The sequence below is a fragment of the Dama dama genome, chromosome 20 (genome assembly GCF_033118175.1).
Source record: "Dama dama isolate Ldn47 chromosome 20, ASM3311817v1, whole genome shotgun sequence".
NCBI lineage: Eukaryota > Metazoa > Chordata > Mammalia > Artiodactyla > Cervidae > Dama > Dama dama.
The window spans coordinates 24,035,686-24,058,829 of record NC_083700.1 but is presented as its reverse complement, the minus strand read 5'-3'; the positions used below and the strand labels follow the sequence as shown (position 1 = coordinate 24,058,829).

The 23,144-nt window shown below is 40.3% G+C and overlaps 1 protein-coding gene across 9 annotated transcripts in view; it reads left to right on the top strand.

The window, feature by feature from the left end:
• The window catches only part of PDE4DIP (phosphodiesterase 4D interacting protein), a 243,942-nt gene that overhangs the window by 150,997 nt on the left and 69,801 nt on the right, over positions 1 to 23,144 (top strand). For 5 of the 9 annotated variants that reach the window (XM_061121024.1, XM_061121023.1, XM_061121025.1 and 2 more), the window contains exons 9-16: positions 18,174 to 18,305; positions 18,946 to 19,065; positions 19,309 to 19,401; positions 19,537 to 19,749; positions 20,611 to 20,769; positions 21,619 to 21,732; positions 21,924 to 22,061; positions 22,765 to 22,944. In XM_061121024.1, coding sequence (XP_060977007.1) covers positions 18,174 to 18,305; positions 18,946 to 19,065; positions 19,309 to 19,401; positions 19,537 to 19,749; positions 20,611 to 20,769; positions 21,619 to 21,732; positions 21,924 to 22,061; positions 22,765 to 22,944 — 1,149 coding nt within the window. Of the gene's footprint in view, positions 1 to 8,964; positions 10,660 to 18,173; positions 18,306 to 18,945; positions 19,066 to 19,308; positions 19,402 to 19,536; positions 19,750 to 20,610; positions 20,770 to 21,618; positions 21,733 to 21,923; positions 22,062 to 22,764; positions 22,945 to 23,144 lie in introns of those variants that run through there. The other 4 variants (XM_061121021.1, XM_061121022.1, XM_061121020.1 and 1 more) reach the window with 4 other exon arrangements.

Sequence of the window (23,144 nt, the reverse complement as noted above, 5' to 3'; positions counted from 1 at the left end):
GGTTAGGATATTTTTGTATAGATATTGAAATGCCAGGCTAAGGGTTTTGGATGCTGTTTTTAGTGGGGCTTCCCTGGTAGCTCAGCTGGTAAAGAATTTGCCTGCAGTGCAGGAGACTCTGGTTCGATCCCTGGAGAAGGGAAAGGTAGGTAGTGGACATGCTATAGGTTGTGGACAGTTATGGATCTTTGCCATATATGTTCTAGAAATAGTATACAGGATGATTAGAGAGTTAAGCATCTAAGGCTGTGTAATATGATTCAGGTTTCAGGTTTTAAGAACCCTAAAAGGACAGCGTAGGGAAGATGTGAAACAACATTTCTGAACATACTAGAGATGCTCAGAAATAGGGTCAAAAAGAATTTAGCATTTGGCTTAATAAGGTAGGATTCTGAGAGGTTAAGGTGACACCTCTTTAGTTTACAAGTCTAACCTGTTGTGGATAATAGTTTATGCTTGACCTCATTCCTCCTGAAGTTTGTCCAGGTAGTGACAATGTTAACTATCCCTCTCATTCTTGAAACTCCATTCCCCTCTCACCTGTGTGTTTTTTTTTTTCTTTTCTAAGTTTTATTTTTGTTTCTTCGGTTCCAGTTTTCATCTTTATCTATTTGTTGCTTATTTATTTTTGGTAGAATTGTGCAGCATGTAGGATCTTGGTTCCTAGGCCAGGGAGAACCTGGGCCTCCTAGTAGAGTCCAGTAGAGTCTGAATCACTGGACTGTTCAGAGTCGTCAATTGTTTTTTGTTTGCTTGCTTGCTTTTGTTTTTGGGCTGTATCCCATGACTTGTGGAATCCTAGCTCCCTGACCAGGGATTGAACCCAGGCCCCTGCAGTGAATTTTAGTCACTGGACTGCCAGGGGATTTCCTCACCTGTGTTTTGATTGTGAAAGAGCTCTACTTAGTTTTTCCACTTAGTTTTCTCCTCGGTCCCTAAGTACTGTATATCCCAAATAAAACTGTGTATAATCTCTTTGCATATGGCCTCAACTCCCACATTTCTGTTTAGACAATTTTTCTACCAGTCTTCCAGACCAAAACCCTTATCACCATTTTTAACCTTTCATCCTCTCTGCGTCAAGTCCTGCGTTCATTACTACAAAATGACTCATATTTACCACTTTTTTTTCCATTTTTATACTGTACCACATTATCTCACATATGAATCATGGCAATGGGTTTTTTTAGCAAGTCTTCCCTGTAACCATCCCAAAATCTGTCCTTAAAACTTCTGTTAAAACTTCTTAAAGCCATTCTGTTATCTCATTTCCCTAAAATAAACTTTTCATCACATCATTCTTTGCTCAAATTCATAACACCAAGTCCAAATTCTTTCGCCTTTCTCAAACATTAACCAAATTATAGTTGCCAAGGCCCACCATAGTATAGTGTCTGGTTTTCAGGTGGCCCTTTATATATGTTCTTTGAATGAGCAATTATTGAGATGTACAAAGTGTACTTATAGATGCATGGATTAGGATCAGATGTCCCACAAAATCCTCTTTACTGCCAGGCTAGCACCAGATTTAACCTAACTCCCAAGACTTTTCATGATTCTATTCTTTTTCTTTTTTTTTTTTTTACTTTTACTTTCTTCCTCTTTTTTTCCTTTCCTTTGTTTCCTCTATCCTAAAACCCATTTCAAATCCCACTCTTGTCCACTTCACCTGAATTAGCTCATACTTATCTCCACTTTTTCTGCACTTACATTGAAGTTGTCAGTACCATTTAGTTTACCAATCAGTTATTCTAACTGTAGCATGCACATTTTCACCCCTTCAACTAAACTGAAAGCTCCCTGAAGACAGAGAGAAGAAAAAAACAAAACAAAACACTGAGTTTGCATAAATTCTTGCTCATTAGTTGATTAACAAGTATTTTGAAATTCATTTAAACAGCTGTGGATGTTTAATAACATGAAAGCCTGCAGTGTTTACTATATTAAGATAAGTTCTGCTGATAACCATATTACTGCAGTCTGTAGTTGAACTGCAAATCTCCTGGTATTAAGTCAACTGTTTTGAAATGCTGTGTGTTTAATTAATGCAAAGTATGATTGCTTCTGTCTTCTTCAGGATTTCTAACCAGCAGAAGGAAATCATGCACATGCTTGTGGCGTTACCATAGAGTCTAACTGGCTTGACTTTGATCTTCTCATATTTCCTCGTCTGCTTTTGTTTCTCTGCCAGAATGACCTTTTTTTTGGGGGGGGGGGAGCATAGTTTTTAGTAATTAGGACAGCTATTTCCAATGTCATAAACTAGGGTAATGAAATCTAATACAACTGGTTTGGGACATAGGGATTTTCCACCTCTTGGAAACTCCCTCCCAGCCCAGAATGAGGTCTTAGAAACACTACAACAGAGGGAGTACAAAAGTAGCTACAGTTCTAAGAGAATCTTCCCAGGCACCCAGATTTGGAGATCAAAATAGAGATAGTGCAAAAGATCCCGATCATAATAATATTTAGGAATCTTATTCCAAAGGGGCACACAGTTCTCTAAATTCAACAGTTTTGCATGTAGTTCTTCCTTAGTGAGTTTTCCCATTTATCTGCAGATCGTTTGGCTGAGATGTGTCGGAATACATTTTAAAAGAGTTCTGTTTGGTTCTCAGCAGCATCTGTATGATCTGAGAATCTGTTGGGAATGCACATTATTGGGCCCCTTCTCAGACCAACTGAATTAGAAATGTGTTAATCTACTTTTTAACAAGCCCTCCAAGTGATTCTGATACATGCCAAAGGTGGAAAACCACTGTTTAATTTCAATATGTTTATTTTGTAGATTAGGAAATTAAGGGCCAGATATAAGTGATTTGACTTAGGATAGACAGCAAATATGTGCTTGTGAATGCATTTGTCAATTCATTTTGAGGGCAAACTGCTGATATATAGAATTAATCATTTGCTTAACTCATTACATTCATTAATAGCTTATCATAATATGAAAATTGTTCTCAGTAAAATTTTCCTTTATTATGTACTTTTGATAAGTTTTAGAAGTCATCATCCTATTCTAAATCATCACAAAAGCCCGAGGTCTCACCTTAACAAATGCTTCACTTCAATTATAAATGTATGGTGTGTGTGTGTGTGTGTGTGCGTGCTCAGTTGTTTGGTTGTGTCCAACTCTTTGCGACCCCATGGAGTGTAACCTACCATGCTCCTCTGTCTGTGAGATTTTCCAGGCAAGAACAGTGGAGTGGGTTACCATTTCCTTCTCCAGGGGATCTTCCTGACCCAGGGATCGAATCTGTGTCTCTTGCATCTCCTGCATTGACGGGTTGATTCTTTTACCACTGTGCCATCTGTATGGTATGTGTATGTGTATCTAAAACAATATTTTCCAAAACTCATATGGATAGGAACTATGAAGTCTCAACTGAGCCTTTTATAGAATTTCTTCTGGGCTACGTTTTATTTTCCCAGTTTTCAAAGCTATTCTTACGATAAAGTAGAGGTTGTTTAGTCACTAAGTCATGTCCGACTCTTTTGTGACCCTGTGGATTCTAGCCCATCAGGCTCCTCTGGCCATGGGATTTCCCAGGCAAGAATACTGGAGTGGGTTGCCATTTCCTTCTCCAGGGGATCTTAACCCAGGGACTTGTATCTCTTGCTTGGCGGGCAGATTCTTTACCACTGAGCCACCAGGGAAGCCCAAAGTAGAAATTACTTTTCACCAAAGAAATCCCTCAGGTTAAAATTTTATGGCTACTTACATATTTATTTACCCCTTTAATCTTTTAAAAATTGAACTAAAAATAACATTTAAAATCTACAGATAAAACCATTCAGTTCAGTGAGCTTCAAAATTGTACACATCCATGTAACCATCACCCCCAAATAAGATATAGAATGTTTTAATCACTCCAGAAAATTCTGTTGTTCCCCCTTGCAATCAATTGTCACCCTATCTCCCTCCCACCCAATAGTCACTTTCTGAATTTCTGTTAGTATATAAAAGACTGTAAGTTGTTAGACTTAAAGGAAATCACACAGGATATATTGATATGCTCGTTTTACTTAAGATGCTTTTGTGATTCATTCATGTTGTGGGTATCAGACTTCATTCTTTTTTATTGATAGTTAATATTGGGTGCACTAGTGGAAAAGAATCTGCCTGGCAATGCAGCAAATGCAGGATACGTGGGTTTTATCCCTGGATTGGGAAGATTCACTGGAGAAGGAAATGGCCACCCACTCCAGTATTCTTGCCTGGAAAATTTCACGGACAGAGAAGCCTGGCAGGCTACAGTCCATAGTGTCACAAAGAGCTGGACATGACTGGGCACACACACACTTCTAATGTTATATTATATGAACATATCAAGATGTGCTTATCCTGCCTCTTAGTAACACTTTTTTTTCTTATCACAAAATCAATATATGCTTATTATAGAAAACTACAGAATACAAATGAGGAAAGGAGAAAGGAAGTCTCCATAATTATACTCTCCAGACTTAATCACAAAATAATAACTTGCATATCCCCTTGAACTTTTGTTTATATAAACTGTCCACAGATATTTATCACATATATTATAAAAGTTCTCATTTTAGTTTCAAGTTTTACCACTTAGACTCTATGTGTCTTAAATTGGCACAATTCTTAGTTGTTTTGTTATGGTTTTGTTTTGTTTTGTTTTGCCTCAAGGCTTGTGGGAATGTCAGTTCCTTGACCAGAGATTGAACCCAGGCCACAGCAGTAAAAGCCAGTGAAAATCAGTAGGCTGCCAGGGAACTCCTCTTAGTTTTAACTATAGGATATTTCCAAATTTTAAAACATTTAGAAACTAATATGTGAATATATACTTATCACCCCAGATTCAAATCATCCATGGTATACAGAATAAAAGTAAATGTTCTGTTCAGCTTCCCATTTTGCTTGCCTCCCCAGAGGTAGATAGTGTTAACTAGATACAAAAAATCTTGACCAAGATGATATTGGTAAGAACCGTGAAGTGCTGAATTTATTATCCATAACTTTTGTTTCTTTTCTTCTCTCTTAAAAATTTATTTATTTATTTATGTCTGGACTGGATCTTCGTTGCTGTGGGCAGGCTCTTCTCTAATTTCTCTAGTGGAGGCTACTCTTTCTTGTGGTGTGCCGGCTTCTCATTGTGGGGCCTTCTCTTGTGGAGCGTGGACTCTAGAGTACAGGTCCGGTAGTTGTGGTTCATAGGCTTAGTTGCTCCAAGGCATGGGAGATCTTCCTGGACTAAAGGGATTGAACCCATGTCCTCTGAATTGGCAGGACCATCAAGGATGTCCCACATAACTTTTCTTCTGAGTTTAACTTTAAATTTTGTATTTTCAGTTGATCTATACAAAAGTGATCTTTTTAGCTGTACAAAAAAGATCTTCACAACCCACTTAATTACAATGGTGTGATCAGTCACCTAGAGCCAGACATCCTGGAATGTGAAGTCAAGTGGGCCTTAGAAAGCATCACTACGAACAAAGCTAGTGGAGGTGATGGAATTCCAGTTGAGCTATTTCAAGTCCTAAAAGATGATGCTGTGAAAGTGCTGCACTCAATATGTCAGCAAATTTGGAAAACTTAGCAGTGGCCACAGGACTAAAAAAGGTCAGTTTTCATTCCAATCCCAAAGAAAGGCAATGCCAAAGAATGCTCAAACTACCACACAATTGCGCACATCTCACACGCTAGTAAAGTAATGCTCAAAATTCTCCAAGCCAGGCTTCAGCAATATGTGAACTGGGAACTTCCAGGTGTTTAAGCTGGTTTTAGAAAAGGTAGAGGAGCCAGAGATCAAATTGCCAACATCCACTGGATCATCGAAAAACCGAGAGTTCCAGAAAAACATGTATTTCTGCTTTATTGACTATACCAAAGCCTTTGACTGTGTGGATCACAATAAACTGTGGAAAATTCTGAAAGAGATTGGAATACCAGACCACCTGACCTGCCTCTTGAGAAACCTGTTTGCAGGTCAGAAAGCAACAGTTAGAAATGGACATGGAACGACAGACTGGTTCCAAATAGGAAAAGGAGTACGTCAAGGCTGTGTATTGTCACCCTGCTTATTCAACTTATATGCAGTGTACATCATGAGAAACGCTGGGCTGGATGAAGCATAAGCTAGAATCAAGATTGCAGGGAGAAATATCAATAACCTCAGATATGCAGATGACACCACCCTTATGGCAGAAAGTGAAGAAGAACTAAAGAGCCTCTTGATGAAAGTGAAAGAGGAGAGTGAAAAAGTTGACTTAAAGCTCAACATTCAGAAAACTAAGATCATGGCATCTGGTCCCATCACTTCATGGCAAATAGATGGGGAAACAGTGGAAACAGTGTCAGACTTTATTTTTTTGGGCTCCAAAATCACTGCAGATGGTGATTGAAGTCATGAAATTAAAAGACGCCTACTTCTTGGAAGGAAAGTTACGACCAACCTAGACAGTATATTAAAAAGCAGAGACATTACTTTGCCAACAAAGGTCCATCTAGTCAAGGCTATGGTTTTTCCAGTGGTCATGTATGGATGTGAGAGTTGGACTATAAAGAAAACTGAGCACTGAAGAATTGATGCTTTTGAACTGTGGTGTTGGAGAAGACTCTTGAGAGTCCCTTGGACTGCAAGGAGATCTAACCAGTCCATCCTACAGGAGATCAGTCCGGGGTATTCTTTGGAAGGTCTGATGTTGAAGCTGAAGCTCCAATACTTTAGCCACCTGGTGCGAAGAGCTGACTCATTTGAAAAGACCCTGATGCTGGGAAAGATTGAGGGCAGGAGGAAAAGGGGACGACAGAGGATGAGATAGTTGGATGGCATCACCAACTCAATGGACATGAATTTGGGTAGGCTCCGGGAGTTGGTGTTGGACAGGGAGGCCTGGCGTGCTGCGGTTCATGGGGTCGCAAAGAGTCGGACAGGACTAAGTGACTGAACTGAACTGAAAAATATCAAATGATCATGTCAGGAGTAGTTCTAGTACTCTAGCTTACTATCCATTTTGAGATATGGTCTTTAAGTATTTTCTCCAGGAGTAAAGAGTTGAGTGCTTTATTTATCTTGTTGGAAGCCAAGAAATGTATAGCTCTCTTTTCTAGTATGTTAATCTTTGTTATAGCAAACATATTCTTCAATGCTAAGTCGATTTTTCTCTGTTTGTACTGACTTGCATGTCTATGCCGACCATCTATATGATGTCATTAAAGTTTAGAGACTGCAGGTCAGATGCAAAATCTTATTAAAGAATACAGAGTAATACAAAGTATTACTTAGAGTTTGCTCCCAAAGAGCACTTTTGTTTCATTAATTACTTCGTTTCCTTTTGCATTTTCTTCAGTAAGAGAATGTGGCTTGCATCCATAGCCAAAGATGAGGCCTTAATTAACATCTTAGTTTGTACTTTCTGGACTTTTGAGTCCTTGCTATTCTTGAAGACAATACTTAAGACAGAGTATAGCAGGGTAGTGTTCTGGCAGGCCAGAAACTCCTTGCCTCTGTATAGATTCCAAAGATTGCTACTTAATTTCTTCTGACTCTGAAGCTCATATAGCTAGAGGTAGGCAAAAATGCACCTATGATGAGTTTTACTTGGAAATCTCTTTTACAGATTCTTGGTTTGGGGCCCAGAATGTGCATATTTAGGTGAAATCACAGATGCAAAGTTCTGTAGCCTACTAAAGCCAAAGCTCTAAGGACTGTCCTTATCGTTCATGATGGAGCTACTAAGATTTTGTTTCGATGATTAAGTAAAAGAGTGATACAGTCTTGAGTGTGCAGAGACCCATTTGTTTAATGAGCCAAATTCTGTTCAAGTACTTACCTTAAATCATCTCATTTAATCCTCCATAAGAACTTTGGGGGCTTATTATGAGTTTTCATTGAAGGCATCTGAATGTCTCCAGGTTTAGGAGTATAGGCTCTGACCTGGAGATGAGGTTCAGAAATACTTTGACTGTTGTTGGCCTTATTAATTTAATATCTCACAAGGTCAAGTTAGTGAAATCTAGCATTACTGTAACTGGGAAATGTCCTGCTCTGGGAAAACTCCAGATGATTGCCTGGGACTGTTTTTCCTCCTATTTGGAGTTTGCCAGGGAGAGTATTATAAATGAAGGATGACACCTCAATTCCACCTAGAGAGAGCCCCAGCTTCCCCCCACTCTTTGTGTGCAATTCAAGTTCTGTACCCAAGGGTGGGGTGACTTACTACTGGATAAGGCTGAATAAGACAGGATACTAACTGAAGTCAGTTAAATTCCCAGCCCCACTTCTGCAGACAGCAGCACTCCCTGATACTTTGGACTCTTGCTCAAATAAACAAGGTCTTTTGTTCTAGTGTCTGTCTCCCCTTCCCACCCCCAAAATAAGGCCTGCAGTCCACCTGAAACTTGAAAGAGGATTTGCTGACGGCAGTCTAGTCTCAGGTGTCTACATTCTTGAAAAAGCTTTTTGTCCATTATCTTCAAAGTCTTGGTAAACCAGCTGCATCCGTGTGGTTTCCGTTGGACTCTTTCTCAGGTGACTGCTTCGTGCCGACCCTCACTTTAGGCTCTTAAAAAAAAAGGCAAATCATCCTGGCAAACTCAACCCCAGCATGGCGAAGGAAGAAACACTTGTCCTCTTTTAGAGGGAGGTCGAACTGAGCCTCCTAAAACTCCCCCCTCCCCGGCCGCGGGTGAAGCCCCAGGGCCTTTTAATCTAGGAACGGGAGTGAGCACAGAGAGGTGGGGCCGGAGAGTGGAGCGCGCAGCGGTACCCAGTGGTGCTGCGAGACGGCTGCCTCCAGAGTACGTGGCAGTACCCAAGGACGGAGGGGGAGGGCATTCGGCTTTCTCCTCCCCGTGCAGAGCCTCGGGACAGTCCTCCCGGGCGGGAGGGAGGAACCGCAAGGGAACTGGTGCGCTTTTGGAGTGAAATTTTAGCAGATAAAAGTGGCCTGGCAGCGGTCGGCATCCGTCCCGCTCTTCCACCCAGGTAACGACAGCAGGTCGAGTCTGCGCTGTACCGCGAGGAGCATTGACTTGCTTGGGAGCGAGGGGACGCGCTGGCCACCCCGCATGCGCAGAGCGAGGAGCCGGCCTCCTGGACTACAGCTCCCAGAGGAGTCTGCCGGCGGCCGCAGGCGTCGAGCCGCTGGCGCCATCTTGAAATCTGATCTTCAATCTCTGAGTCTTTGCGTCAGCCGCCGGCGGCCGCCGGAGGACCGCGAACTCAGCCCGCTGAAAAGGGAGGACGTAGAGGACACCGCGGCTGGCGGGAGAGACAGCTGGAGGAGACATGGCAGGTTCGGATCGCGGCCTGCGCTGCTGTCACTCAGCATCCTCCTGAGGCATTTGCTCGCCCGCCGCCTCCCCGAGGGGCGGGGCCGACCACTCTGGTACCCAGAACCCGCGCGCGGGTGTCAGCGGAGCGCCCCTGCAGAGTGGGCACCCCACCGAGCTGTGCCATGCCAGCCGGAGGCCACCGAGGCGGGCGACGGAACGCAACCCAGCGCCAGTGAGCGATCACCGAGTAGCCGCCGCCTCAGGGAAGCTCGGCAACCGCCGGAGGGAAGATGAAGGAGATTTGCAGGATCTGTGCCCGGGAGCTGTGCGGAAACCAGCGGCGCTGGATCTTCCACACGGCGTCCAAGCTCAACCTCCAGGTTCTGTTGTCGCACGTCCTGGGCAAGGATGTTTCCCGCGATGGCAAAGCTGAGTTTGCTTGCAGCAAGTGCGCGTTCATGCTCGATCGGATCTATAGATTCGACACCGTCATTGCCCGGATCGAAGCCCTTTCTATCGAGCGCTTGCAAAAGCTGCTGCTGGAGAAGGACCGCCTCAAGTTCTGCATCGCTAGCATGTATCGGAAGAATAACGATGACCCTGGCGCCGAGACCAAGGCGGGGAATGGTACGGTTGACATTTCCGGCTTACCTGATGTCAGATACTCTGCACTGCTCCAGGAAGACTTTGCCTATTCAGGGTTCGAGTGTTGGGTAGAAAATGAGGATCAGATTCAGGATCACAGCTGTCATGCTTCGGAAGGCCCCGGAAATCGACCCAGGAGATGCCGAGGCTGTGCAGCTTTGCGGGTGGCCGATTCTGACTATGAAGCCATTTGTAAGGTACCTCGAAAGGTGGCGAAAAGTATCTCGTGTGGCCCCTCTACCAGATGGTCCACCAGCATTTGCACTGAAGAACCAGCGTTGTCCGAGGTCGGGCCACCGGATTTACCAAATGCGAAGGTACCGCCAGATGGAGAAAGCATGGAGGAAGGGACCCCGGGATCCTCGGTGGAGTCTTTGGATGCAAGTGTCCAGGCTAGTCCTCCACAACCAAAGGATGAGGAACCTGAGAGGAGTGCAAAGGAGCTTGTAAAGTGTGACTGCTGTTCAGATGAACAGGCTCCCCAGCATACGTGTAACCATAAGCTGGAGCTAGCTCTTAGCATGATTAAAGGTCTTGATTATAAGCCCATCCAGAGCCCCCGAGGGAGCAAGCTTCCTATTCCAGTGAAATCCAATCCATCTGGAACCAGGCCTGGCCATATCATGACAGATGGAGTTAGTTCTGGTTTCCTTAACAGGTCTTTGAAACCCCTTTACAAGACACCTGTGAGCTATCCCTTGGAGATTTCAGACCTGCAGGAGCTGTGGGATGATCTCTGTGAAGATTATTTGCCACTTCGGGTCCAGGTATACAAAATGGCCGCGTAGTGCCTTTCTGATTAAAGTTAGCTGGCTTCAGGCTTCACATGATTTCTATCTAGGGGAAGAAGGTTAATAGTCTAGACTTGAAAAAATTAATCATTGAACCCATTTTTGCTTTACCTTTTGCTTCTGTCCATTTTAATAAATGTGATTCATGCAAGTAATTTGCTTTCCACAATACCGTCTTTATAAGATTATCTGTTGGCTTTCCCATTAATTATCGAAATTGTACACATTTAAGCCAAAGATTCATAATTCATTTTTACCCTAAAAAAAATTTAATCTTATTTCTGGCACTAGAACTCTTTCCTCTCACTTGTCCTACTGCCCCTCCACTTTTGTTTGTTTGTTTTGTTTTCACTTTTAGATTTATGAATATTTTCTCCTGTGAGGGAGTTCGTTCTCCCTAGAGCATTAGGCCTTTTATCCCCACCTGCGCCTTGAACTGATTAGAGCATAGGATAAAGGTTTGGGGAGAACCTATTAATCCACCAAAATACTGTAATATGTGGACAACATTTATAATAAATTAAGAGGTCACTGGAGGACTAATGATGACTTTTTCATAAAAGAGACTTGGGAATTCAAAATTTTAAATGTTAAGGCAAAAAGTGTCTACAGCTCTATTTGAAGATGTTTGGTGTTGAGTAGGACTTCATCCATTATTGGGTGATAGAGTTTTATCTGTTTTACTCATGAATTTCTTAATGACTGGAAGATGGCAGTTGATTTTACTTTGAGCTGTTCATACCAACCTTTTAAATTCAGTTGTGTCCAGGGACCTGATGGATGCTATTTTGTTTATACAGCAACAGTAGTTTCAGTTAACGTTGCGAAACATCTGGCATGTTCTACTTGATACACATTCTTTAATGATACCGTTACAGAGGTGGACAATCTAGAAGGTGTTTTTGGAAAGCTTGCTACCAGTCAACATCATCCCAGAATCTTAGAACTTCTAAATGAAATTGTTGATTGTCACTTGACAGCTTTGAAAAACAGTTCTATTATGTATTAAATTTGCATCACAATAAGAATATGGGAGAAATATTTATGAATTTGCACTAACTTGTCAGAAACAGCATTGTTACAGGGAAGTATGAATATCCAAGGTTAAACTGTGTTTTCATTTATATAAAATGTTTAGTATGCCCAACACTTGTGTACTTTCCTTTTGCTTCCTTTTCTTTCATTAAGCTTCACAGCTAAATTTGAGCTTTCCAGTACAGTATTTCTGTGAGCCAACATAGATGTCACAGATTCATCATAGTGTTTCCATATTAGGATCTAAAAGTAGTTGGACAGAGTGGATGGGAAATACGACCAATATTGTGGAAATATAGCCCCTTTCAAATATGGCCAATGTTGAAGAAAGGTGAAGACTTAGAAAACTGCAGTAAAGCAAGAGTTTTTTCCTCCATATTAAATTTAAAATACTCTGTTAGTGCCTAGGCTTGACAAATTTTGGAATTGAGAAGGATTCTAAAGATCATCTCATGCAGTCTCTCAGTTTAGAGATATGGAAAGCTCATGGTTAAATAACAGCTCAGGTGGAGTCAAAGATTCCTAGCCATTCTCATCCAAGACCTTTTTATTCTATATATTAAATAACATCACCTGATGGTATTGAATTAAATAAGTACTTATTTTTAGTGCAGGGCTTTTGTTCTATAACCTGAGGATGTCAGGCGGATTCTTTAGGGATAGATACTGTGAAGAAATTTGGCATCCTAATGAGCACAATTAAAATATGGTAATTGTACCTTTAGGTCAAGTCCCTTTACTTCTCTAAATTTAGACGTTAGAAAAAAAAAAAAATAGCCCTTTAATACAGCAGTATAAGACTTCTGCTGTCACCAGGCTTTACCGTCTTTACTGTTTATTTAATATTAAAACATGGAGAGGAGAGAGAAAACATTCAGCTTGAAGAATTATGGCATTTGATTGCTAAGCTATTTTCTCCAATAATTAAGAATGTGGTGGGAAATAGATTAATTAGACTTAAAGTGTTTGTAGATAAAATGTATGTTTTGGATTCCAGATCTACTGTCTAAGTCTGGTTGACTTTTATAAGCTTCTTAAGGCCTAGCGTGCTTTATGGCGAAAGAAGTAAGTGGGACAAAGGCAGACAGATTTTTGTCTTTCTCTGAACAAGTGTGGATAGGATAGAAGTAAGTGCAGATTATTTTCCTTTAGTTAAATTGTACTCCAAATATGAAGAAAAGTTCTTCTCTCCTAAAGAGGGAGATTGTTCTGTAAAGGCATTTTGATTCCTTTGTTTAATCTGGTTACTGTTAAGTGTCACCATCAGAATTCCTCCTGGTTGCCTTTCTCCTTTTTCTTTCTTCCCTTCTTATTTTAAATCTAACGAGCAACAATGTAGTTCTGCTTACTAATTTTCTCATATTGTGCAAACTGATTAATTGCCTCCTACAGAATTTATGTCTAAAGACCCAAGGTTTTTCACTTATCTAAAGAAAGGTTTGAAGCCTTCTTCTATCTTGTTATTTCCTTCTTTATTGTCTGGCCCTGAACTAGAAAAGCTATGATAGGAGGGCTGTGGTCCCTTAGTGAACATTATCTCAGTTTTGGCTCATGTGCAGATTGCTTTTCTATCTAAATTCAAAGAGCGAGAGATCTTTGCTTCAAACCTTGCAATGCCAGAACCTGCTCTTGTATGATTGTGATGAACTTATCCCTCTCATAGCTTAGCTACATAACCCAGATCAGGCCCTTTGCAAGGTGTAAGCATTAGGTGCTTTATCTTTTACTAACAATAGGATAGAAAATTATAGCAGTTTGAGCTCTATGACTTGCTGTTATTTCTAGGAAAGTGTCAAGAAAAATGTTGTTAATCCAGATCAAAATAACTGCCTTTTAGCCTAAAGGTCTAACATTATGCAACATTAAGCCTGGAAGGAATTCTCTTTTCTGTTGCTGAAAAGCATTTGTCCTGAGTCAAAAGCAACTTAATTTAAAATTATGATTACAACATGATTTTAGTAACTGATACCCTGGAGATTAACACCCATTCAACCAGATCAAGTATTACTGAAGTCATGCTCTACAAAATCTTCACAGGAGTGATTGGTTTATGTACTTGATACTCACAAGAATTAATTGTCAGCTGTTTACTTTGCTAAGCACTCTTTTGGCAGACTTACCTGAAAGGACTTTTTTTTTTTTCTTGAGATTTAAAGTAATGAAGTACTAAGAATAAAGAAGAAACAGGCATCTTCCAGCCTTTCGGTCCATACATTACATTTCTCGAAGAAGAGGTTTCCTATGATTATACATGCCAAGATGGGTTCAGACTAGGTCCAGACTCATTATGTGCTTTTCTGTGGCATTCTTTGGATTTAAAGTTGATGTTGAAATAGTTAAATTAAACATCTCCCTTTCTATCTATCCAGTCTTTTTTCTAAGAGATCCGCTGTGGGATTAGAACATTAGGCTGGAAATTAGAAGACAGGCCTGTTGCTTATTTGCTTTTGTTTCTGTTGTTCACTCTAAGCAAAAATTTTTGGTTCGAGTAATATTCCAGGCATTATGGTAGGCAGTCAGTTTAATAGATATGAAAAAGAAGTTACCACTTTAAGTGCATTAAGCTTAATTGGATCCTATTTCCAATGTAACTTTGGACAGATTATTTACCTGTTATAAGTCTCCATTTTCTCACATGTGAGTTGAGAGTGGATCAGACGGTTAGTTTATAAAGTGTCCTTCACGGGTCTAAGATTCTTTGGTTTGAAGAGACTAAATATGGCTACCTTCCCTGCCATTTAAAACTTGAAGCTATTTTACTTAATTCTGCTTGTTACAGTTTAAATTTGAAAAGTACTTTAAAATAGATGTTGTTGGAAAGTTGTTTTATACCGAGGAAGAAGCCAAGTTTTATAGAGAATGTTTTATTGTTAAGTGATAAAGTTATTTATCAGTAGAAGTCTTGTAAATATCTATTAAAAGAGTTGCCTCTCCTGTGGTATGACATAATTCATATTGCTTCAGGGCAAGGCTCCCCATTATAACCACAACAACGAATATCTCAGTTTTTTCTAGGAGTCCTTATCCTTGCTACTTGTCTCTTTCTCCCACTCCCGCTATCCAGGCCTATTGACTCTACTTTCAAAACATGTCCAAATCTATCCGTTTCTCTTTCCCTCCTTTATTACCACTATAATCCAAAGCAGTATGTTCATTCTCATGTAGCAGCCTCCTAGCTGGTCTTCTCATTTCTCCTGGTGCTCTCCAGCAGTTCAGTCATCACATAGCAACTAGCGTGATCTTTTAAAAATTTAAGTATAATTGATTACTTTTCTGTTAAAAACACTGCAGTCCATTCCCATGTCAGTGAGAATGAAATGCAGCTTCGTTACCTGTGGGGCACAGAAGCCACATCTGGTCTGGCCCCTGCCTGCCTTCCCACTTCGTCATGTGTCAGCACCCCCTTTGCCCATTGTGCTCTGGTCCTGCGTGCTCCAGCAAGGCAACCATTAGCCTTGGGTGGCTGTTGACCACATGAAATGTGGCTAGTCCAAACTGAGATATGCTGTGAGTGTACAGTATACCTTTAATTTTAAAGGAACAATGTAAAGAATTAGTATCTTGTTAATTTTCATATTGCATGCATACTTGTGACAGTATTTTAAATATATTTGGTCAAAATGTTTCACTGAAGGGTTTCCCTGATAGCTCAGTTAGTAAAGAATCTGCCAGTGATGCAGGAGGCCCCAGTTCGATTCCTGGGTCAGGAAGATCCCCTGGAGAAGGGATAGGCTATACTCCAGATAGCCCACTCCAATATTCTTGGGCTTCCCTTGTGGCTCATCAAGACCTAAAGATCCTCTTGATGAAAATGAAAGAGGAGAGTGAAAAAGTTGGCTTAATACTCAACATTCAGAAAACCAAGATCATGGCATCTGGTCCCATCACTTCATGGCAAATAGATGGGGAAACAGTGACAGGCTTTATTTTTTTCGGCTCCAAAATCACTGCAGATGGAGACTGCAGCCATGAAATTAAAAGATGCTTGCTCCTTGGAAGAAAAGCTATGACCAACCTAGACAGCATATTAAAAAACAGAGACATTACTTTGCCAGCAAAGGTCCATCTAGTCAAAGCTATGGTTTTTCTAGTAGTCATGTATGGATGTGAGAGTTGGACTATAACGAAAGCTGAGGGCCAAAGAATTTATGTTTTTGAACTGTAGTGTTGGAGAAGACTCATGAGAGTCCCTTGGACAGCAAGGAGATCCAACCAGTCCATCCTAAAGGAAATCAGTCCTGAATATTCATTGGAAGGACTGATGCTGAAGCGGAAACTCCAATACTTTGGCCACCTGATGTGAAAAACTGACTCATTTGAAAAGATCCTGATGCTGGGAAAGATTGAAGGCGAGAAGAGAAGGGGACGACAGAGGTTGAGATGGTTGGATGGCATCACCAGCTCAATGGACATGAGTTTGAGTAAACTCCGGGAGTTGATAATGGACAGGGAAGCCTAGCGTGCTGCAGTCCATGGGCTGCAAAGAGTCGGACACAGCTGAGTGACTGAACTGCACTGAACTGTGGCTCAGCTGGTAAAGAATCCGCCTGAGATGCGGGACACCTGGATTTCGATCCCTAGGTTGGAAAGATCCCCTGGAGAAGGGAAAGGCTACCCACTCCAGTATTCTGGCCTGAAGAGTCACACACGACTGGGTGGCAAAATGTTTTATTAAAATTAAGTTTATTTATTTTTACTTTAGTCAATGAAGATACTAGAAAATTTTAAATTACACATGTAGCTCACATTATATTTCTGTTGGAAAGTACTTTTCCATCCACAAAGGCGTTTTTCTTTCCTAGGGTCATGTCTACCCTAGGTCTTTTCCATGAGTTGTTTCTCTGCCTAAATCTTTGCATTGCTAGTTCCTTATCAGGTAGATCTTCATTTAAATGCTGCCTGAAAGAGACCGCCCACTGATCAGCCAATTTAGAGTAACTTAATGACTTTTTCCTGCTTACCTGTTTCCTTGTCACTATCTTTTACTTTGTGTATTTCCTTGTTCTTTTATTCTGTAGCTCCCCACTCCCCCTCCTATAGTGCTTTGCATATTAGGGTACTTCGTAGATGTTTTTTAAAATGATGAACAGCACTGGGAGAATAGAAAATATTTTTCTTCTGAAATCTTTATTAAGAAAGAAACTGAAAGGCACTCAATTGTGTCTGACTGTGCAACCCCATGGACTGTAGCCTGCCAGGCTCCTCTGTCCTTGACATGCTTCAGGCCAGAATACTGGAGTGGGTAGCCGTTCCCTTCCCAACCCAGGGATTGAACTCAGGTCTCCCGCATTGCAGGCAGATTCTTTACCATCTGAGCCAGGAGGGAAGCCCATAGTTCCAGTCAGTGGCTATCAGGAAGTGGTTTAAGGTCAGCTGTAACCCCACAGTCTGGAAGGTGGTAGTCAGAACTTGAACGTGTGAGGTAAAGAAAAAATGAATAGCAGTTGCCTTTTTTCTCTTCCTAATAGATTTGTGGGAGAGAAGAGGGGAGGAAGCAGGGAGAGAAAAGGTGGGATTTAACGCCACAGTGAATTGCTAAAGTTTTAATTCTGTATGTGTGTTAGCTCATAATGAATATTAGGTCAAGTTCAATAAGTTTATATTAGTCTGATTGATTGTCCCAAATATAAATAAACTTTTTTTCTCCTAAGTCTTTTTGATAAACTGATATTCCTATAAAATATACCTCCTTCCCAGACCTTATGAATTTTAAATTCTAATTTTTATTTTTTACTTTGAAATAATTTCAAACTTAGAGAAGTCTTAAGAGAAGTACAAGGAACTCCCAAGTTCACCATTTGCTAATATTTACTCAGATTTATCAGTTGCTAATATGTTGCTACAATTGCTTTATCACTCCAACTATCTGTAGACACATTTTTTCTTTCTGAATTATTTGAGAATTAGTTGCAGATATATCTTTATGCTCAATAAGCACGTAATTCCTAAAGATAGCATAACAACAATTCAGTTACCAAAGTTAGGAAATTTAGTATTGATTAAATACTATTATCTAATGTATGCTCCATATTTGAAATCATTTTTCTAATAATGTGAAATAGGCATACTATAAGGAGGGTAGTTGAACTATAACTTTTTCTCCCCTAGGGGTGGTAGAAATTTGATCTTTTGAATTCCCTGATTGAAAATAGAATATAGCAAATATTTGGTCATCATGAGTGTTTTTTGAAATCCTCCCTTCTTTTTAATTTTTGAATTACTTGTTTTGAGTAGTGTTTGTGTAGGTTCATACAGAAAGGTAGGAATGGTTGCTTGGGAGTAAGTGACTTGATAAGTCATAATAAGGAACAGAACTTTTCCTTGTCTTCATTAGTTCATACCGATGATCCATTTAGCAACCGTAATTTTCTAAGTCTCTGGCAAAAGAGGCCGAAAACATTTGAAGATAAAATTTATTGTCAGGTACACTTAACTTGTCTTGTGCTTCTTTCTAGCCCGTGACTGAAGACTTACTCAAACAACCGAAGTTGAATTCAAATGAGACCGGTACAACTCAGCAATCTGTATCTGATTCCCATGTGGCAGAACTCCAGGAAAAAATCCAGCAAACAGAGACCACCAATAAGGTAAGATCAAAACCATGCCCTTGGGGATCACAGGGTTTCTTTGTATTCTTAGAAGTGTAGCTCTTTCCTTTCTGTCTCAAGTGTTTTTAGTCTGTTCTGCACAGATCAGAATTTCTGCTCTTTTAGGTCTGAAATTAAAACTTGAATATGGTCTTTAACTGTGTAAGGTACTGAGACAAGAAGTTTATGCTTTTGTTTAACTTTTGACCTTTATATAGCCCATGGGTTTTAACATCTGCTTAGAAGAAAATTCCCACAATTTGGGATGCAGCACTCCTTGCTTGTTGTACCCTTATTGCGTCCTGTCATGTAGTAGATAGCAAAAGCCTCTTGGTCTTTGAATAAAGGATCCATAGTGACTCATGTGGACAAATACCCCCAGTACAGCTGCTGTCATAGAGAAAGCACAGCTCATGAGAGTTGAAGCAATTGAGTATCGAAGGAAGTATTTCTTATCTCCTGCTACTTTGTCTTGCTGATTGGCTTAAGACTTTAATGGTTACACTGTGTGGAGGAAAATAGCAATGTAACATCCCCTAAGAAATACTTTAAACCTAGATTTGAGGACAGATTTCATGGTTGCCTTTGAGAGTAAAAGAAATCATTGACCTACCAAACTGTTTTTCTTCACTGAATTCAGATTCTTCAAGAAAAACTGAATGAAATGAGCTGTGAACTGAAGTCTGCTCAGGAGTCATCTCAGAAGCAAGATGATACAATTCAAAACCTCAAGGAAACTCTGAAAAGCAGGGAAAGTGAGGTAAAATGTTTGACAATCATGGCCCTATGAGGAAACAGTTTTTCCTATCAAAGTAGACAAGTATTCTATAATTTGTAGAAATGGATATTTTTCAGCCTAACAGATCTTAGAGAAATTGTAGTGTCATCTAGATTGGTATTTTGGAATATTCTTGCTACTAAAATCTATATAGGTGAGATAATAAGATAATGGAGTTGATACTTAGTTTGCTAACATGTTTGGTACTCCCTCTCTCATTTGCAGACCGAGGAGTTGTACCAGGTGATTGAAGGTCAAAACGACACAATGGCTAAGCTTCGAGAAATGCTGCACCAGAGTCAGCTTAAACAGCTTCATGTATGTGAGGGTCGCCCAGGAAGGGAGGCATCCCTTGAGGATGTGCCACTCTTGGCCACGGTCTTGATCTTGTTGGTCTTCTTGGCTGCTCAGTGCCAACCCTTCTTGTGATGATGCTTTTCACTCTCTTTTCAGAACTCGGAGGGTACTTCCCCAGCTCAGCAACAGGTGGCTCTGCTTGATCTTCAAAGTGCTTTATTCTGCAGCCAGCTTGAAATACAGAAGCTCCAGAGGGCAGTACAACAAAAAGAACGGCAGCTGGCTGATGCTAGACGGTGTGTGCGGTTTGTAGAGGCCGCAGCACAGGAGAGAGAGCGGCAGAAAGAGGCTTCTTGGAAACATAACCAAGTAAATCATTAATCATTGTGTGGCAGTGTGTAAAGGTGGACTTTGCCCTGGTGATAGCTTTTTATAAGGATAGCTTGTGTTGAACTTACTTAATCTAAGTAATTCAGTTCAACATTTGCTAACCCTTATTCTGTATGCCAGGTATTGGGCTGTGTTCTGGAAATACAAGAGTGACTATCACAGATGCTTTCCTCCTAAGTTACTTGTAATATAGTATGAGAGACAGTCATGTAAATAGTATTTCAGTGTGGTAAATACTGTAGAGGAGATATAGGCATCCTATAGGAATATATAGGGAGAGCTGAGGGAGTGAGGGAAAGCTTCACAAAGGAGCATACTGTCTAGGATTATTCTTGAAGGGTGGGTAAAAGTCAGTGAGACAGAAAAGCAGGAAGACCAACCAAGTGAGAGGGATGGCATGCGTAGTTAGCCATGTGTGCTTTTTTAAAAAATTAAAACACATAATTCTTAAATAGCTTCTTGTTAGCTTGGAAAAAAATGCTCCCAGTTCTTTTTTAAGATTTAAAAGGATGGGTAGTAATCATGTATCCTTGAGCTTATTGGTAAAATAAAGGATCCACGTTTACATTGGAACCAAATCCCACTTAGTGCTTATATAGATATATCACTTTTAAGCCAAAAAGTAAGTGTTGAATCATAGTATTAATACTCCCATCCACAGTTCCCATAGTTTCTCTCACCCTATTTGACTCTTATAGTATTTCTTTCGTAATTTTAAGAATGGCACTTTTTGCTACTTTATTTTTTTGTTCTCTATGCCTTGAAAGTTTTAAGGCCTCCATATCTAATGACCATGTGAAAATTTTAGATTGTTTGAAAAAGGGAATCTGTTTAATTCAGGAATTGAGAAAAGCCTTACAGCAGCTACAAGGAGAACTTCAGAGTAAGAGTCAACAGCTTCATACCCTGGAGGCTGAAAAGTATAATGAGATTCGCACCCAAGAGCAGCACATTCAGCACCTCCACCACAGTCTGGGTCACAAAGAGCAGCTGCTTCAGGTGAGTCCACAGAATGATTCAGCTAACACTGGGTTCACAGGACACGGGAATTTATGTTCAGATCATCTCAAAGTGTCTGTCCACTTGTCTTGAGTACCTGCTACATGTGGAACATTGAGATGTGGGAACCAGGAGGATTCAAAAGAAATAGAAAGTACAATCTGTGAACCAAGAAGATAACCAGCAAGTGTAGGAAATAATAACTACAGACCTGAAAGACTTAAGCAGTAAATGTTCAGCCAATAGTTATTAAGCATCTCTGTGAGTCAGAGACCAGGCCAGGAATGGGGAAGATGAAGAGAAGATATGTCTTCTGCTCCCACTGAAGACCTCTGTATATCCAGTTATTTAGATGATAAAATGTAAGTTATAGGGGAAAAAATGGAAGACTAAGGAAGAGAGTGGTCAGTTCTACCACCTACTCTAAGAGTTAGTCACATTGAATACCTTATATTTCACTGACCATATGATTTTTTTATAATACGCATACATGTATTATACCTACATTTTTTCTCTGACAGAAATAGCAGACACAGCCTCTTGGGAAACTCCTGGTGCTTTAAGAGCAAATGTAACCTCTTTCATGCGAACTTTAGTGACACCTTCAGGCAGAGTTAGACAATGCAGCCTGTGTTCCCCCAGTAGATGTGTTTATGTATACTCACATATATATGATGCAGAATTGTTAGCACTTTGTGTGTCTGTTATCTCTGCTAAACTGTGTTCCCCTTGAGAGTGATCACATTGTGTTTTTTATCCTGAAACACTAACAGATTGCTTGACACAGTGTAGGAATTCAGTTAATACTAAGTGAAATGAATAAAGGAAATTATTTCTTGGTCTTGTTAGGAATTTCGGGAGCTCCTGCAGTACCGAAATAACTCGGACAAAACCCTTGAAGCAAATGAAATGTTGCTTGAGAAACTTAGGCAAAGAATACAAGATAGGGATGTTGCCCTAGAGGTATGTGCCATAATTCTGCTCATGATGCTATGGGTTATTCTGTCCCCAGAAGGACTATAGAAATGTGTGTTAGCTGAATTTGCTGCTTTTTGGAGTTGGTTTTCTATTCTTTTATATTTGGAATCTTACTGAATAAGCGTAATCAGAATAGTGGCTCTTACGGAGCTTTGGGATGCTTACTTTGCTTGCAGCGGGCTATAGATGAAAAGTTCTCCAGCCTAGAAGAAAAGGAAAAGGAACTGCGTCAACTTCATCTTGCCATGAGAGAGCGAGACCACGACTTAGACAGGCTGCGCGGTATCCTCTCCTCCAATGAAGCTACCATGCAGGTGAGAGCAAGCTCCGTCATGACTTGGCATCCCACTCCCACTTGGATTCTAAGCCTGAAGCATCACCCCTTCCATCATTTGCTGAAAATCAGGATATTTGTTTTGTATATAAAAAAATACAAAACCAAACAAAAATAGCAGTCATTTCTGTTATCATAGACTATGAAGTGAGTTTTAGCACTTCTAGTATGAACTTTGTAGGACAAGGGCAGTGAATATGGATTCATAGTTCTAATTTATTTATAATCCTTGTCAGTGTTTATATGCTTTTATAGAAACATTGCTCAGATGCAACTATTATATTGTATTTTTCTCATTAATATTATGTACATGTCTGTGTATAACCACAGTCAAGAGTTCTTGTTTCTCTTATTAATATTTACTCTGGGCTATTTTTGTACATTTCTTTTAGATCTTTAATATCTAACCATCTGGAACTTCTTAAAGAAGTTCTTCACTTCCTCCAAAATACTTTATTTAGGACATACATTATATCTATCTCTCTACAAACTAGATAAGAGTTTCTAATAACAAAAAATAGACTAATATGGCATTGTTAGATTAGATACAAAGTTTTTCCTTTTGCAAAATAAATAGATAAGATAATGTAGGAGATAATGTAAAGGTGGGTCAGGTCTCCTGTTCGTGCTGAGGAGTGTGGGGTGGCTCTTTGACTTAACAGCTGCTGTCTCTGTGACTGTAGAGTATGGAGAGTCTCCTGAGGTCCAAAGGCTTGGAAGTGGAACAGTTGTCTGCCACCTGTCAAAACCTCCAGTGGCTGAAAGAAGAAATGGAAACCAAATTTAGCCGATGGCAGAAGGAGCAAGAAAGCATCATTCAGCAGCTACAGACATCTCTGCATGACAGGAACAAAGAAGTGGAGGCAAGGATTTAGTTAACTTAAGGGCAGTCGGTTTAATGATGACATAATCACAGTCTTGGATTAGGACTCTTGAGGTCTGAGAGGCTGGTGACCCAAGTGTGCCTGGGTAGGTCATTGGCTTTCACGGGAATTTTTCCCCTATACCTATAAACTCAAAGGGACAGTTATCTTTCTCAAAGAAGTTAGAGAGAATTAATGAG